Source organism: Neomonachus schauinslandi, chromosome 4 (assembly GCF_002201575.2).
Source record: "Neomonachus schauinslandi chromosome 4, ASM220157v2, whole genome shotgun sequence".
Lineage (NCBI taxonomy): Eukaryota > Metazoa > Chordata > Mammalia > Carnivora > Phocidae > Neomonachus > Neomonachus schauinslandi.
The window spans coordinates 24,936,512-24,953,875 of record NC_058406.1 but is presented as its reverse complement, the minus strand read 5'-3'; the positions used below and the strand labels follow the sequence as shown (position 1 = coordinate 24,953,875).

The 17,364-nt window shown below is 44.2% G+C and overlaps 1 protein-coding gene across 1 annotated transcript in view; it reads left to right on the top strand.

Moving 5' to 3' along the window:
• CSMD2 (CUB and Sushi multiple domains 2) overlaps positions 1-17,364 on the top strand; it is a 621,951-nt gene that overhangs the window by 575,134 nt on the left and 29,453 nt on the right. Inside the window, exons 61-66 of the mRNA XM_044913827.1 lie at positions 5,743-5,916; positions 6,192-6,265; positions 8,985-9,096; positions 9,663-9,842; positions 14,929-14,991; positions 15,687-15,848. Coding sequence (XP_044769762.1) covers positions 5,743-5,916; positions 6,192-6,265; positions 8,985-9,096; positions 9,663-9,842; positions 14,929-14,991; positions 15,687-15,848 — 765 coding nt within the window. The remainder of the gene's footprint in view (positions 1-5,742; positions 5,917-6,191; positions 6,266-8,984; positions 9,097-9,662; positions 9,843-14,928; positions 14,992-15,686; positions 15,849-17,364) is intronic.

Below are 17,364 nucleotides of genomic sequence, written 5' to 3'. Positions count from 1 at the left end.
AGATTAAGAATTCCGCATATCAGTGAGGTCATACGATACATGTCTTTCTCTGTTTGACTTATTTCGCTCAGCATAATACCCTCCAGTTCCATCCACGTCGTTGCAAATGGCAAGATCTCATTCCTTTTGATGGCTGCATAATATTCCATTGTATATATATACCAAATCTTCTTTAGCCATTCATCTGTCGATGGACATCTTGGCTCTTTCCACAGTTTGGCTGTTGTGGACATTGCTGCTATAAACATCAGGGTGCACGTACCCTTTCAGATCCCTACTTTTGTATCTTTGGGGTAAATACCCAGTAGTGCAATTGCTGGATTGTATGGTAGCCCTATCTTCAACTTTTTGAGGAACCTCCATACTGTTTTCCAGAGTGGCTGCACCAGCTTGCATTCCCACCAACAGTGTAGGAGGGTTCAAGGGAGGTGTTTCTTAACATGAAAGGTTGTTCACTGGATGGGATAGTTCCCAAAGATCTGGAAGGGGCCCATGCTGGAAATGTGCCTGTCTTTATGGAAAATAGCCTACAGAGAAAAGATTCCTGGAGCCTACATGATTTTTTGGTGAAAGACTTTATTTCTTACCCTCCTGGCCTAATTGTGTCCCCAAGAGCCCAATTCCATCCCAGAGCTCAGTTCCTCATTTATTCTTGTCACATAATTGGACTCTGGAAGATCTTCTCAGCACCCATGCTTTGGACAAATAGTAGACCTATTTTTTTTTTCTACTAGGCATTTATCTAATTCTGTAGAAAACCATCAACATACTCATGACATTGTTTGGATACCTCTGAAAATTTACTTCGATTTGGGAAATTTCAGCAGGAACTAGGACCAGCAGCTCAAAAGTGGATGCAGGAAAGGCAGCATCTGGTGCATGGTCAGCCCCTCAGGACTTCGCACACCCCCAAGGAAACATTAGGAAGGTAGCAATCTCAGGGTTGAGTCTGGGCTGAGAAACCCTGCTTTTCTTCTTGAGAAATAGCTAAATTGCTTTTGAACAATGAATTATGGTCATCATAAAAAAATGTTAATGTATCTGAAAATACAAAGAAGAACATAACACTCTGGTTTCCCGAAAATAACCAGGGTTAAGCTCTTGACTGTGCTTCCACTCCGACCACAATGCTTTGGACATAGAGGTGTGCAATTTTCTGCAAACGGTATTAAATCATGCTGTGCAGACTAGTTTGTGACTTGTCTTCATTGATAGGCCATCACCACCCTTCTCCATCAATCCATACTGACCTACACATCATCATTTTTAACAGCTTAAAGAACTTCCTTATTGTAGCTACCACAACTGGTTTAATCTTCTCCTACTGGTGAAGAATTTAGGTTTCTCCAGTTTAGTTACGTTAGAAGAAGTTCTGCAATAAATGTTCTTGAGGATAACATTTCTTTACTCTTCTAGTAAAGTCCTAGGAGAGAGAAAATGCTGAGCCAGTGGGCATGCACTCTATACATCTGAGACACGGTGCCAAACTGTCTTCTAGAAAGAGTCCCAACTCACACTCCCACCAACAGTTTATGAGAATATTTCTTGACTCACTTCCTCATTAACAATAGATTTTGCCAATATCTTTTAATATTTACCAGCCCAAGGGGCACCTGGGTGGCTCAGTTGGTTAAGCGACTGCCTTCGGCTCGGGTCATGATCCTGGAGTCCCGGGATCGAGTCCCGCATCGGGCTCCCTGCTCAGCAGGGAGTCTGCTTCTCCTCTGACCCTCCCCCCTCTCATGTGCTCTCTGTCTCTCTCATTCTCTCTCTCAAATAAATAAATAAAATCTTTAAAAATATATATATTTACCAGCCCAAGAAGTTTAAAAAGGTATCTCATTGTTTTAATTGGCATCATATTTCTTATCAGCAAGACGGAGCTGCTCCTTCTTTGTCATCCATTTGTACTTCTTTTTCATGGAGCTGCCTCTTCCTAGATTTGGTGACTTCTGATCAAGTCAGCCTTTAACTGACTTCTGACTGGCTCGTCTAGACCCCCAGCTCCCATAGAGACTTCCACCAGCATAGGCTGCTGATCCTGCTTCCATTTTATTATTTTCTATTTCTTTAGGGTGCATCTTTTTTTTCAGACTTTTTAAAATTAGTTTCATAGGTAGAATTTAGTGATTCATCAGTCTTAGATTATACCCAGTGCTCATTACATCACATGCCGTCCTTAATGCCCATCACCCAGTTACCCCATCCTCCCACCCCATCCTCCCACCTCCCCTCTAGCAACCCTCAGTTGTTTCCTATGATTAAAAGTCTCTTATGGTTTGCCTCCCTCTCAATTCTCATCTTATTTTATTTTTCCTTCCCTTCCCCTATGTTCATCTGTTTTATTTCTTAAATTCCACATATGGTATTTGTCTTTCTCTGACTGACTTATTTTGCTTAGCATAATACCCTCTAGTTCTATCCACATCATTGCAAATGGCAAGATTTCATTTTTTGATGAATTCCAAAAATATGATGATGATTCCATTGTGTATATATATATACCACATCTTCTTATCCATTCATTTGTTGCTGAACATCTGAGCTCTTTCCATAGTTTGGCCATTGTGGACATTTCTGCTATAAACATTGGGGTGCATTTGTCCCTTCAAATTACTGTTTGTATCCTTTGGGTAAATACCTGGTAGTGCAATTGTTGGGTTGTAGGCAGCTCTATTTTCAGCTTTTTGAGGAACCTCTATACTGTTTCCCAGAGTGGCTGCACCAACTTGCATTCCCACCAATAGGTTCCCCTTTTTCCGCATCCTCACCAACATCTGTTGTTTCCTGATGTTAATTTTAGCCATTCTGACCGGTGTGAGGTGGTATCTCACTGTGGTTTTGATTTGTATTTCCCTGATGCTGAGGGATATTGAGCATTTTTTCACATGTCTGTTCTTTGGAGAAATGTCTGTTCATGTCTTCTGCCCATTTCCGGACTGGATTTTTTGTTTTCAGGTTTTGAGTCTGATAAGTTCTTTCTAGATTTTGGATACTAGCCTACTTCCATTTTATTTTGTATATGATTATGAACCTCTTGGCTGTGTGCGCACACACACATTCACATCATAGCATGAAGGGTGTTCTTCATGCTTGAAGTGATGTCTTGGGGAACTATGACTCTGGTAGTCAGTTTTCTTGGAGCTTGCTGTAAAGAAGTCAAATATATTTATTTCTAACCAGCTGTGCTCCACAACATATTTTCCGTGGCCAAGCAGCTGACCACTTGAGATGTGCAGTAACCTTTGGAATTCTTATCACCGTTTCCAAACTTTGCATCTGGGCCTTCCGCAATTCTCGGTACTCCTGCTTCCCTCCTCCAGACTGCATCTCTTCCTCCATAGCCATGCTTCTCAGACCTAGTCACTTTCTTGCTGTATTACTGCAAACATATCCCTCATAACACCACTTCTTCCTCTTACGTAACTCCCTAAACATGGGCAGGGATTTTGTCCCCACATTGTAGCACATCAGGATCAAGATCATTGTCAGCCTCACCCACTTCCTACATGCTTCCCCAGACCCACTCAGCCCTTTCCATGCCACCTCCCCATTTGGCTGGGCAGCTCCCCTGTCTTCAGTAAAGAAGCTTCTGAAGTTGACTTCTCCCCCCACCCCCGATCCCACCATTTCCGAATATGCAACTTCTACTTCTTCTCCTGAGTCCCTGATGCACTTATGTACTTTCAGTAAATTTTGTTGATGCTCAAGCCATGTTATTTATCTGTATTTTTCACCTTTTATACCCTCCTGTGTTATCCGGCTTAGATTCTAAGATCTCAGAAGGCAGGGCTCATGTCTGCAGACTTATTCGGTGCCAGAAGCAGCAGAAAATCAGGAGCTGAAGATGTTTGTTAAATGCTGTTTGAAAATTAATGGAGAAGGAAGTGAATTTAATTCAAGGCAAAACGGATGTGAGGAAGAGGAGTCACACTGCGCCGTTAGCTTTGCTCTGATTACCCGCACGTGAACTCCTCCACCGGGAGGTCACAGAGTATCAGTCCATCCACAGAGATAACATTTTACATTTCACAGGCTTTGTGCTGCCTCCTCAGGGGACGTTTACACACATGTCACATCTGATTCTCACAACGAGATATCCTAGGAGGCGGGCAGAAGTCCCTTCTCAGGTGGCTGGCAGGGAAGATGAGGCTCAGAAAAAGGACCTGACCTACTGTGTTAGTGACAAAGTCTAGTCTGAAAACAATCATTTCTCCAGACAATTTTCTCTAAAATTCTTACTCAAATTTACAGCCCGTGTTATCACCGCTAGAACTTTTAAAATAGGAAAAAAGGATAGACATAAAATTTAATTTTGCATCTTAGAGTGCTTCAGTCAGTGGAACTCCAAAGCCACATATGATCGGCATGAGGCCCTTTCTCTTAGGTAGAGCACATTCACGGAGTGTGGACCCATCCGGCCGCTCCCCACAGCAGCTAGTTTGTTCTGGGAGAACTGCTGCACAAGTGTTTATGGGAAATCAGTGCAAGCTCTGTGTGCTTTCCGACCAGCACAACCCAAGCGTGCTGGTGGTCCCGTGGGCCTGCTCCTGCCACACCGCACACCACTGGCTGTCTATTATGTGCCATCCCTGATCTTGAGATCTGTTTAAAAGTATATTGGTTCTAAGAATAAAAACACAGGTAGAATCCCTTTATGCTTATTTTCAAGGCATCAAAATCATATTTGCAGTCAGCCCCCTTAAAAACACAGACCTGTCTCTGCAATGTCCTAAGGAAGTAAACATTTTTAGTAAACCATGTGTGCAAACACTTAAGACACTGAGCAGAAGGGACAGAAGAGGGGCCTGTGGTTATTCTGTTTGCTGTCACATGATTTGAATTCAGTAATCATTCTTTAGGGAATCTCTCTGAGGATCTCAATGAAATGGGCACATTCATACCCACCGCAGTATAAATGCACACACTTTGGAAAGACATTTGGCTGTATACATCAAGAGCTGCAAACACGCTCAAACATACTAAGTCCACTCCTAGAGAATCCCTATAAGAAAACATTACCAAGGGCTGCCTGGGTGGCTCAGTCGTTAAGCGTCTGCCTTGGGCTCAGGTCATGATCCCGGAGTCCTGGGATCGAGCCCCGCATCGGGCTCCCTGCTCTGTGGGAAGCCTGCTTCTCCCTCTCCCACTCCCCCTGTTTGTGTTCCCTCTCTCGTTGTCTCTCTCTCTGTCAAATAAATTAATAAAATCTTAAAAAAAAAAAAAAAGAAAACATTACCAGGGAAAAAAGAGCCACATTTAATGGTATAATAATAGAAAATGCCTAATATAAAGGCTACGATAAACTGCAACTATGGTACAACCTCTCATGGCAAAATTATGTAGCCAGTAAGTGATAATGGTGTCATAAACATGGAAAATATTTACAGACTAGTAAGTGAACAAAGCAAGGTTTATAACACTGGGACATTGGGTTCACAGCCACACACAAGTTTACACACATGAAAATGGGGAAAAGTTTTGGGTAGTGAGTTGTAGTTTACTTTTTCTCAATTTAACTTCCTATAACGTTGCTTCATTACTTGGGTGATTATTAACAAGCATTTTGGATTTGGGAAGGAGAGGACACACACAGCAGCAGGTGTGTGAGGCGGGTATGACTGTTGACCCAGGGCTGCCCCCGTTGGCAGAGTTCAAGTGGCACTGGGAAAGCCAGCCGGTGGTGGCCGATGGGGCTCTAGAAAGCAACTCGGACCTGCCTTCCTCCCTTCGTCTTCCCAGCCGTGTTCTGCGGAGATCCCGGCATCCCAGCCCGTGGCAGGAGAGAGGACCGAGGCTTCTCCTACAGGTCGTCCGTCTCCTTCTCCTGCCAGCCCCCTCTGGTGCTGGTGGGCTCTCCACGGAGGTTTTGCCAGTCAGATGGGACGTGGAGTGGCACCCAGCCCAGCTGCATAGGTGAGAGGTGGTTTGGGGAAGAGCATCCGAGCTGGTGGGCATCCTTCTTTCAGGCCCGAGCTTCTTAGAGCAGAGCATGAAATTGAAATAGCCAGAGTGAGCGTGCTGCCAGGAATCACATAGTCGGCCCAGGGGTATGACTCGGGTGGAGATATTAACAGGTCGGGGAGTAGGATGTGGCTTCCATTTTTCCCTCCTACACCTATCTCTCAGAGTGAGTGGAGGTGATGAAAGCTTCTCTGACGTGGGGTCTGTTTCTCTGTTTTGCAATCTAGACCCGACGCTGACCATGTGTGCAGACCCCGGCGTGCCACAGTTCGGGATACAGAACAATTCCCAGGGATACCAGGTAATGAGGTCAGCCAGGATCAGGCCTTCCTGCCCCCTGTCCCTGTCTATCACTGTCAGCCTCAGAGGACTCAGGGCTCTTCCCAGGTACAGCACTGGGGGGAACAAGACCTTGGAAGCTGGAGACAGAAAGTGTTCTGCATCTTTGAACCACGCCACACTGGAGCACCTTGCAGAAACAGAGGCACTGACAGCAATCCAAGAAACTGATGCGGAAGAGATTCTCACGTAGTGACAGAAACACTCCCCAGCAGCCCCCTGAGGTTGGGGCGGGCAGTCGTGGAAAGACAGAAATGAGTGAGACAGGCAACCGTCTGTCCGCACGGCACCTATACACTCCCTATAGACCCAGGGTTCAAAGTGGCAGGAACGAGCAAGTGCCACACGGGAGGCAGGCTCCACGGACACATCTCAGAAAGAACTTCAGAAAGAAGAAGGGATTCGGACAGCCTGGGATGGGACACTTGGAACAGAGAACAGGAAGCAGGAAAGTATGGGTGTGTTCAAGACAGGACAGTTAGCTGGAGCATGAGATGTGCCCAGGAGAAATGGCCCGTGGGGATCCAGCCAAAGAATGTGACTTATTCACTCAATCTGTATTCATGTAACAAATATTTACTGCCATAAACTTTCTAGGTGCTTGGAATGCAGTGGGAACAAGACAGGCTATGTGCCCACTCTAAGAAGGTCTCCAGCTGGTGACAGTGAACAGGATAACTTCTGAGAGCAATAAGCCCTACCCACCATCTAGTACCAAGGGGTTGTGACAGGGTGGGCTGCTATTTTAGGAAGAGCCCTCCTGAAATTGAGCTGTGGCCTCCAGTTCAAAGGGGCACCAAGGCGGGGGAGCACTTAGCAGGTTGGAGGAGTGGAAAGCAGGGGGGCCAACGAGTCCAGAGCAGTGTGAGCCGAAGAGGAGATGTAGCCAGAGAGCAAGGCGAGGTTTGAAAACAACTGGGCACTGTCTTGTAAAGTTAAATATTCACACATTCTGCAACCCAAAAGCTCCATTCCTGGAAATGAACCCCAAAGATACCCTTGCACATGTTACCGAGATCTGAGAAAAATTTCAAAGTCACAGCAGTGAGAATGAATGCAGGACAGCTCTACACAATGTGGGTGAATCTTGGAAACATAGCATCAAATGATAAGGTGGGATGATGCTATTTCTATAAAGATTAAAACTAAGAAGGACATATGATTAGAGATATATGTGCATATGTGTGATAGAATTATCTTTTAACAAAGCAAGGAAATTAAAAAACACAAAATTCAAGATAGTGCTTACCACTGAGGAGGAGCCAAGGAAAGAGGAATGGGGCAGGGAAGGAGGACGCAGAGAGTAACAATTGTGTTGCTAACATTCTAGCCCTGGAGCGCTGGGCTCAACTTAATGTGTCCAGTTTCTTCCCATATATTCTTTTGCATGCATCAAATATTACGTAATAATTTCTTAAAAGAGAAAGCCATGGGCCAGGTCACCTAGGGCCCTTGAGGCCATGGTAAGCATTTTGGATTTTATTCTAAGTGTCACAGGAAACCATTTGAAGGGGACTCTGATCCATTATTTGAACGCTGCAGAGAAAGTGAATAATGGGGGGTGAAGACGGAGGCACCCGGACAAGTAGGACACTGTTGTCATGGCTCGGGGGGAAGGGCGAGGTAGTGACAGTGACACAGAGAGAAGTGAAGGGGTCAAGATGGACTGTGGAGGCAGAACCAAGAGGACGCGCTGATGGATTGGAGGGAGGGGTTGAAGAAAAGGGAGGAATCAAGACTGGCTTGAAGGTTTTGATCTGCACACCTGGACAGACAGAGGGGCCATTGCTGAATGAGAGGATGACATTCCAGACAAAGCAGAAGGGCCTGGAGGAAGGGAGTGGAAGTCAAGAGTTTCACTTGGTGTTGGAATTTTGCTTCCATAGGTAATAGGGACATGTGAGTGTTTTGAGCTGGGAAACAGGGGCATCGGAGTTACAGCTTAGGAAGCTGCCATGCAGAGGGCGGAGGGAGAGATGGAGCTGGTGGTTGCAGGGGCGTCGCGTGGGACAGTGAGGGCTGGTGGACGGCGGGGGGGCAGGGGGGAGACACAACTGAGCAGAGGCCGCGATGGCAGCAGGATAGTGATTCTGCCCAACAGATACTCACTAAGCAAGTGCCAGGTTCTCTGGGGGAGCTGTCTATGAAGAAGACAAGTCTCCCTTCCTTAAGGAACCTGTAGACTCATAGAAGAGACACACCCAAGTAATAACTCTGTGTTGTGCAGTGCTTCCCGTTTTATAAAATGCTTTCAAATCCAGCACCGAGTCGCGACACTGCACTGTAGGCGTGACCGGGCTGGTGGTCCCACGCTCTGCACCGGAAGACTAGGCGTCACATTCCCGGCAGCCTGTCATTCCGTGAGCAAACGTCGAAGCCGGAACTCAGACCAGGGTCTTCTGATTCTGAGTCAGGCATCTGTCCGCCACAGCAGAGCATACTACGTCCGAGAAGAGCATTGCTCTGGCCCCGGGGCTTGGGTAAGGGCTGAAGGAAGAGGCATAAGCCTGCCTCAAAGGGTAAATAATACTTAACCAGGCAGAGAAGTGGAAGAAGGATGTTGCAGGTGGAGGCAAGGGTGTGGGTAGGAACTGGGTGATGGGGAAGTAAGTAGTCAAGTAACAAGGTATGAAGCATCGCTGGATAGAAAGGGATGAAGGAAGCTTCCGTCCTCCCAACAGGTTGGAAGCACAGTGCTCTTCCGTTGTCAGAAAGGTTACCTGCTTCAGGGTTCCACCACCAGGACCTGCCTCCCCAACCTCACCTGGAGTGGAACCCCACCCGACTGTGTCCGTAAGTGCAGACTTCCCCTGCATCCCTAGACAGTTCCTCTTGGAAACACATTATCTCCCCCAGCTGGGCACCCGGGACATGCTCGAATGCTCTGACTGACAGGGAGCTCATGACTTCTCCCTGGGACCAATATTGCTTTCTTTGTAGTCCTTATCCCTTGGGGCCTCATGGAAGACATTTCCACACAAAAGCCTTTCTGATATTTGAAGGCAATTCCTATGCTTTAGCGAAAAAGAAAGAACTTTCCAGTGGCAGCCAAAACTCACAGCTACAAGGTCAGCCCTCAGGTTGAAAGATTTCAGGCTTTTGACCATAATTACTCCTCTTCCCCAGGAAGAGTGCTGCAGGCCCCCCAGGGGTGACTAAGCCTGGATCCACATCATCTCCATCGTGGCCGTAGGTCTAGACATCAAGGCTGGGGTTAGAGGGGAGGTTTGGGGAGGGGATGCTGGACATGAAAGGGGCCTAGAAGGAAAGGGATGTTCCATGTAGGAACAGGAATAGTTAAAAGGCCTCCTGAAGACCCTATTCTCCCCAGGTCCAACACTGTCTTTCCTCTCACCCAGCCCACCACTGCAAGCAGCCAGAGACGCCATCCCATACCAACGTTGGGGCCCTGGACTTGCCCTCCATGGGCTACACACTCCTCTACTCCTGCCAGGAGGGCTTCTCCCTCAAGGGTGGCTCCGAGCACCGCACCTGCAAAGCAGATGGCAGCTGGACAGGCAAACCACCCATCTGCCTGGGTGAGTGCTCCCACTCGGCGAACCTCTCCAGGGTGGGAGGCCAAAGGTGACAGCTGAGCTTGAGCAGAAGACAGCAAAAGAGAAGGAAGAAATAGGATTTCCAGGAGCTGGATCCTGCTTCTGAGTTTCTGAGGTATTGAGCCTCTAGGAGATGAAACCAGAGCAGTCCAAAGAGACACATAGTGAGGCCATCCCAAGTTTTATTTTGCTACCTTCTGCCTGGGCTTAAAGATTTATTTATTTGAGAGAGAGTGTGTGTTTGTGTGTGTGCATGGTCTCTCTCCCTCTCTCTCTCTAAAAAAAAAAAAAAAAAAAAGGGAAGACTTACCTTAAAAAAAGAATTGTTTTGTAGCCCATATGATCTGTCCTGGAGAATGTTCCACATGCTCTTGAGAAGAATGTGTACTCAGCTGCTGTCGGGTGGAATGTTCTGTAAGTGTCCATTAAGTCCATCTGATCTACTGTGTAGGTTAGGCCCAGTGTTTCCTTATTGATTTGCTGTCTGGATGATCAATCTGTGGTTGAAAGGAAGGTATTAAAGTCCCCTGCTGTTACTGTGTTGCTATTTCTCCACCCAGATCTGTTAATATTTGTTTTTATTTTCTTTTATTATATATTAAAATATATTTAGGTGTGCTGATGTTGGGTGCATAAATACTTATAATTGTTATATCCTCATGATGAATTAACTCCTTATCATTATCTAATGACCTTCTTTGTCTCTTGTTAACAGTTTTTGGCTTAAAGTCTATTTTGTCTGATGTAAATATAGCTTCCCCTGTTCTCGGTTGGTTTCCATTTTGCATAGACTATCTTTTCCCTTCACTTCGCCTTCAGCTCTGTGTCCTTGAAACTGAAGTCAGTCTCTTGTAGGCAGCATATCATTGGGTCTGGGGATTTTTTGTTTGTTTTTTGTTTTGTTTTGTCCATTCAGCCACTCTCTGTGTTTGGATTAGAGAATTTAGTCCATTTACATTTAAAGTAATTTTTTATAAGTATGGACTTCCTATTGCCGTTTTCTTAATTTTTTTTTTCTGGCTCTTTTGTAGTTCCCTTCTTCTTTCCTTACTCTCTTCCTTTGGGATTTGATAAGTTTCTGTAGTGGTATGTTTTGATTCCTTTCTCTTTACCTTTTGTGTATTCACTGAAGTTTTTATTTTGTGTTTACTATGAGGCTTACTTAAAACATCTTATAGTTATGACAGCCTTTGTAAAGCCAATAACAACTTGGGTACCTGGGTGGCTCAGTCAGTTAAGCATCTGACTCTTGGTCTCAGCTCAGATCTTGCTCAGGTCTCGATCTCAGGGTCATGAGTTCAAGCCCCGCACTGGGCTCCACGCTGGGCATGAAGCCTACTTAAAAATAATAAATAATTAAATAAATAAATAAATAAATAAAGCAAATAACAACTTAACTTTGAGTGCATACAAAAGCTCTACATTTTTACACTCCCTTCCTATATTTTATGTTTTTGATGTCATAGTTGACGTCTTTTTATACGATGTATTCATTAACAAATTACTGCATTCTAGTTTGGGTTTTTTTGTTTTGTTTTGTTTTGTTTTCTAGGCTCCACACCCAGCATGGAGCCCAATTCAAGGCTTGAACTCAAACCCTAAGTTCAAGACCTGAGCTGAGATCAAGAGTCAGATAGTTAACCAGCTGAGCCACCCAGGTGCCCCTGCAGTTGTAGTTATTTTTAATACTTTTGTCTTTTAATCTTTATACTAGAGTTGTAACTGATTTACCCAGCACAGTTATAATATTAGAGTATTCTGAATTTAACCATCTATCTATATCAGTTTGTTTTATAGTTTCCTATGTTTTTATATTTAGATCCTTTCCTCTACCTGAACTCCTGCTGTTAAACCGTGTGTAGCTGTACATTCAGTGTGTCCATGACAGGAGGGGAATTCAGGAGCTTCCCATGTCACCATCTTGGTCCAGAGTCTCTTCAAGAGTTCTTCATATATCTAGAATATAAGACTCTTATCAGATACAAGATTTGCACATATTTTCTCCCATTTTATGGGTTGTCTTTCACTTTCTTTTTTTAAAATTTACAAGTACTTTCTCCTTTATTTCACTCATCACCTAAAATGAAATTAGACTGTCACATTTCAAGCTCCATTTCAGTCCTGTGTTAAATTTTTTTCTTTTTTTTTTAAATGGAGTTTTTTTACAGCCTTATTGAGATATAATTGATATATAAAAATGCACGTATTCAATGTATACAACTTGATGAGTTTGGATCTTTTCACCTTCTTTGGGTGTCCTTTTAAGCACAAAAGTCTTTAATTTTAATGAACTCCAATTTATCTCTATTTTCTTTCTTCGTGCTTCCTTATCATACCTAAGAAACCATTGCCAAATCCTAGGTCATGAAAACTTACGTCTATGGTTTTTTCTAAGTTTTATAGTTCTAGCTCCCAAATTTAGGTCTTTTGTTCATTTTGTGGGGTTTTTTGTGGGGGGAGGTGGTCATTTGGGGTCCAAATTCATTCTTTTGCATGCAGATATCCAGTTGTCCCAGCTCCATTTGTTGGAAAGACTATTCTTCACTATTCTTCACTGAATTTTCTTGGCACCCTTGTCAAAGATCATTTGACCATAAATATGTGAGCTTATATCTGGATCCTCAGCTTTAGCCATTGATCTGTATAACTGCCTCTATGACATCACCACAGTTCTGATTACAATAGCTTTGTAATAAGTTTTGAAGTTGGGAAGTGTACATCGTCCTTTTTGTTCTTCTTTTTCAAGATTGTTTTAGCTCTTCTGGGCCCCTTATATTTCTATATGAACTTTAGGGTTGGATTGTGAAATTCTGTAAAACAGACAGCTGGGATTTTGACAGGGATTGCAGTAAATCTGTAGGTCAGTTTGGGGAATGTTGCCATCTGAACAGTAGTAAGTCTTCCAATCCATGAGCAGGGGATGTCTTTCCATTTATTTAGATCTTTAATTCCTTCTAAAACGATGGTTTGTCATTTTCACTATACACGTCTTGCACTTCTTGGTCACATTTAGTCTTAAGTATTTTACTGTTTTTGATGCTATTATGTACTTGTCTATAAAAGGACAAAATGCTTTAGATGCAGTGGAATTTCAATCCATCCCCTTACTGTGTGATCTTTGGCAAGCCTCTTCACTTCTCTGCCTCTTAACGAGTTTCTCTTCTATAAAATGGAGATAGTAATCTGTACCTCACAGTTCTGAGAGCAGGAGTAAATGAAATAATGTGAATAACATGGCCTAGCACAGCTCCTGGCCTATAAGCTTTCTCCTTCTTACACCCTTCATCTTATAAAACCCAAGACGATAAAGGCATTTTCTTCATAAAAGTACTTTGACTGAGACACTGTGGAAAATTTCTCCACAGCCTTCTGTACATAAACTGCCCTCCGGAGTCGGAATGATTGTGCTCAAAATCTAGCCTCCTCAAGGAGATAGAAGGGAGAGTCTGCCCTTCCTTGGTGATGAGGCAGATATTTCTGTTGTTTCTGTGCAAAAGAAGAAAAGACATTAACAATGGCTGACTGTGACCTTCATGTTCACAACCTCATTTATTCAGCGTAGACCTGTGAGGTATGTTTCAGTATTTTCCCATGTTTCCAATGAGGAGATGGAGACTTTGAGGGGTAAAGGGACTGGTCCAGGTCACACATCACGAAGTAGCACTGCTGGGACCTGAACCTACACTGTCTGGCTTAGGCCCAGAGCTTGTGACTTTGCCTGTGAGGGCTTCTCAGTCTTTTTTACTCCCCACACACGAGTGCTTTATTGAGTTCAGCTGTAAACTGATGTGTATAGACACTGCTATGAGAGGGCTGAGAGCCTCAGACCATGGGCAGCTACTAGCAGCCTCCATAACATTTTATGGTCTCTGAAATTGCGTGGAGAATCATCAGCGAGCCAGTGGCAAAAGTAATGGTGAACGTAATGATCAGAAGGAGGCCCAAGACCAGGGCCCTGATGTTCAGTCACTTGGCAGCAGGGATGTAGGCCAGGACCCCAGTCACATAGCTTGCCATCTTCAGCTGCCTAGGCTTCACAGAGTAGGCGAAGGCCAGGAAGCCCAGACTGTGTTGAACAGGGACCGGATGATGTGAGCTTATATCTGGATCCTCAGCTTTATCCATTGATCTGTATAACTGCCTCTGTGACATCACCACAAGGTCTTGCTGTGGATATTGACCATGGTGGTCATCAGAGGAGCCAAGCCCTGGGCACCCCGAGTACATCCCCCTCATGCTCCTCCTTGAGCATCTCCTAGGTTGGGAGGGATGTCGGTGTGGACGCCAGAGAAAACGCGCTGGGAATTGTGGTTCATGGTGCGAGACAGAGCAGCTGTTGTGGGCTTCTCAGTCTTAATATCATCACTCCAAGGGAAGGGAGCACACCACTCAAACCCCCACCAGGCCTCAAGGAGTTCACTTTTGATTGTTGGAAGGTCCTCCATCGTGCCAGGCATCTGGGAGGAAAGCAGAGTCCGGGACAGGGCTTTTCAACCTAGGGTCATCAATAGGGGCATTCAGCAGATCTAGGTACAAGGGTGGCAGAAGAGACAGCTTTATTGTCCTTTACCTCTTGCTGAAATTTAACACTTCCTTTAATTTGAAATGTAGACAAAAACCCATAGTAGTGTTAACAATACCTATGACTTTGTCACCGGTAAAAATTACAGAGATTTTCATATTATATTACAGTTGTTACTGATATCATGAAATATTGCTTATGTTCCTGACTACTTCAAGGATATGGTAGTGACTGGACCTGCTATTAGATCCTGTTGTTTAATGCAGTAATAAAGAATCACATATCTACCTGCATCCTAATTCTTTGTTTAATATGTCAATGACTGTAATTGATAAAACGGATTTCCTTTTGACTCATTGTTTTATTATTCCAAGAGGGGTCCATAGCATCACCAGACAAAGTATCCACTCCCAATTTAAGAGGATAAGTCCAAAGCAGGATCTCAGAGAACCCATTGACCTAGTGTCAGAGAGGTGGCCATTATTTTTCCAATAGAGTGTAGACCAGAGTGTGAACCTGTGTTCTTCCATTCTCTTTCCCCAGCAGAGGTCCGGCCGAGTGGGAGACCCATCAACACTGCCCGGGAGCCACCACTCACCCAAGCTTCTGGTAGGTATGGTCCAGAGCTTCGGCTCAAGAAACTGGTGTTGATTCCGTCACCTAGTTACCCAGAGACATGCACATGACTTTCCGAGTACTCAGTGAAAGGGTGTGAAAACTGTCTACAGAGCCAAACAGATTCCTCCACCCACTACCCACCCCTGACAAACTTCAGGAGGAAGTAAACCTGAAGGAAACAGAAACCTCATCTGGAAGAGAGAGCCAAAGCCTTCCGGAAACACATCCAGATCTTCGAGCTCAGGAGCCATTGTTTACCACAACCCCCCCAGCACAGGACTGGCCAGTGTGTAGTCATACAGACACAGAGATCCAAGTCCTGCCCAGGGAGCTTCCTGGAAACGGTTACTTTTTTAACACAGGTATTATTTCTTTCAAAGTGCGATGTCCAGAACTGGGCACATAACTACATGTGTGGCCCGACCAATGCAAAATTATTGTGGACTATCGTATCCTTTTTTGAACTTTATACTTTTATTCATCACATTAGCATGTGTGTTATATAAGAAGGAAACTAGAGTTGGCATCATACTCAGTTCAAGTTCCATTTTGGATCACAGGAGGACCGGAGCACTCCACCATCCTCTCCCGAGTTAGGCTTTGGAGAAAGCAATCTCAGTGAGTGAATTGGGATCAGCCATCAGGTGGCCTCAGTCCCTCTCACATCTGTTTCTCACTTCCTCCAGTTCCTGGGGATGTTTTTGCCAAGAACTCCCTATGGAAAGGGGCCTATGAGTACCAGGGGAAGAAGCAGCCGGCCATGCTCAGAGTGACTGGCTTCCAGGTTGTCAACAGCAAGGTCAACGCCACCATGATTGACCACAGTGGCGTGGAGGTGCACTTGGCTGGTAAGGAGCAGGCCACCCCCGTGAAAGCCTGGGTGTGATAGGGGTGGGCGGGCACACGCCCTCTACAAGGACAAGTCTATTGTCATTGCATCCTCATGTCCTGGGGGACTTGTCTGATGGGCAGAAGGAGGAGAAATTGTCTGTTCATCTTTGTTTGCATGATAAAATCACCAGGGTCTAAAAGGAAATGGTTAGATGACAAACAATAACTTGAACTGAAAACAACTCTTAAATAAAGAGAAAAGAGACCGAAATCCCTAAAACTGAACCAAAAATAAGGACAGAATTCCCAGAAGCCAAAATACAGTCAGTCAATAAACAAAAGAAAAAATATTTTTCAGCAATAATCAAAAAACTAAAAGTAAACAGAAAATGTCATTTTCCACTTATCCCACTAAGATTTTTTTTTTAAGTGATAAACGTTAGTGCTGGTCAAGGTCCAGTGAAGGCACTGATGCAGTTGATGGTCAATAAAATAGTACAGTTCTAGAAAACAGTTTGGCAATTTGTGTTAAGCTCTTTGAAAATTATTGAACCCATTAATCATATTTCTAAGAATTTTTATCATAAAAAATAACTATGGAGGGAGTGAAACATTCCTGAATAAAAGATGTTGACATTACAGGGCTATTTGTATTACATAAAAACTGGAAAGAGAAAATTACCCAAAAATAACAAAATGGATATATTAATTATAATACATCTGATAGATAAAATAGTATGCCAGTTTGGAGGCAAATGGACCTACCATAGTGCATTTACAATGTGACTCCAGTTTTAAAGGAAAAATTATATTCATTAGAAAGAAAATTGGGGGGTGCCTGGGTGGTTCAGTTGGTTAAGCATCTGACTTCAGCTCAGGTCATGATTCCAAGGTCCTGGGATGGAACCCTGCCCCTAACCCTAACCCTACTCAGTGGGGAGTCTGCTTCTCCTTCTCCCTCTGCAGCTCCCCCCCTCGTGCACTCTCTCTTGCTCTCTATGTGTCTCAAATAAATAAAATCTTTAAAAAAGAAAGAAAATTGGAAATAATTCCACCAAAAGTTTAACAGTGGCTATTTCTTAGTGATATCAGAAATGATTTCTTTTTTCTTCCTGCATCTCTGCCTTTCCCACAATTTCCCCAATTTTCAATCTTTTTATAATCAGAAAAACTAAATGTCTCAGAAAACAAACATTTCTGGAAGAGATGGACAGGTAAAGGAATGCATGAGTGAATGGATGTAGACATTAATACAAGGCCCACATACAATCATACCCGTTCATCCGAGCGAGCGCACACACGCACAACTGAACAGTCGGGTTCCCCATTCGCTCTAAGGCAGAGTAGTAAAGACATCACAGAAGCCCATGTACATGCGTCCTGCATTCCCGCACCCACGGAGTCGTAAAGCATACTCATGCGTTAACTGACACATTAATGTATGCAAAGTCATATTCACTTTATTCTGACGCGTGCATGCGTTAAAAGGGTCACAAACACAGGTCAGTGATCCAGTTGTCTGTAACACACATG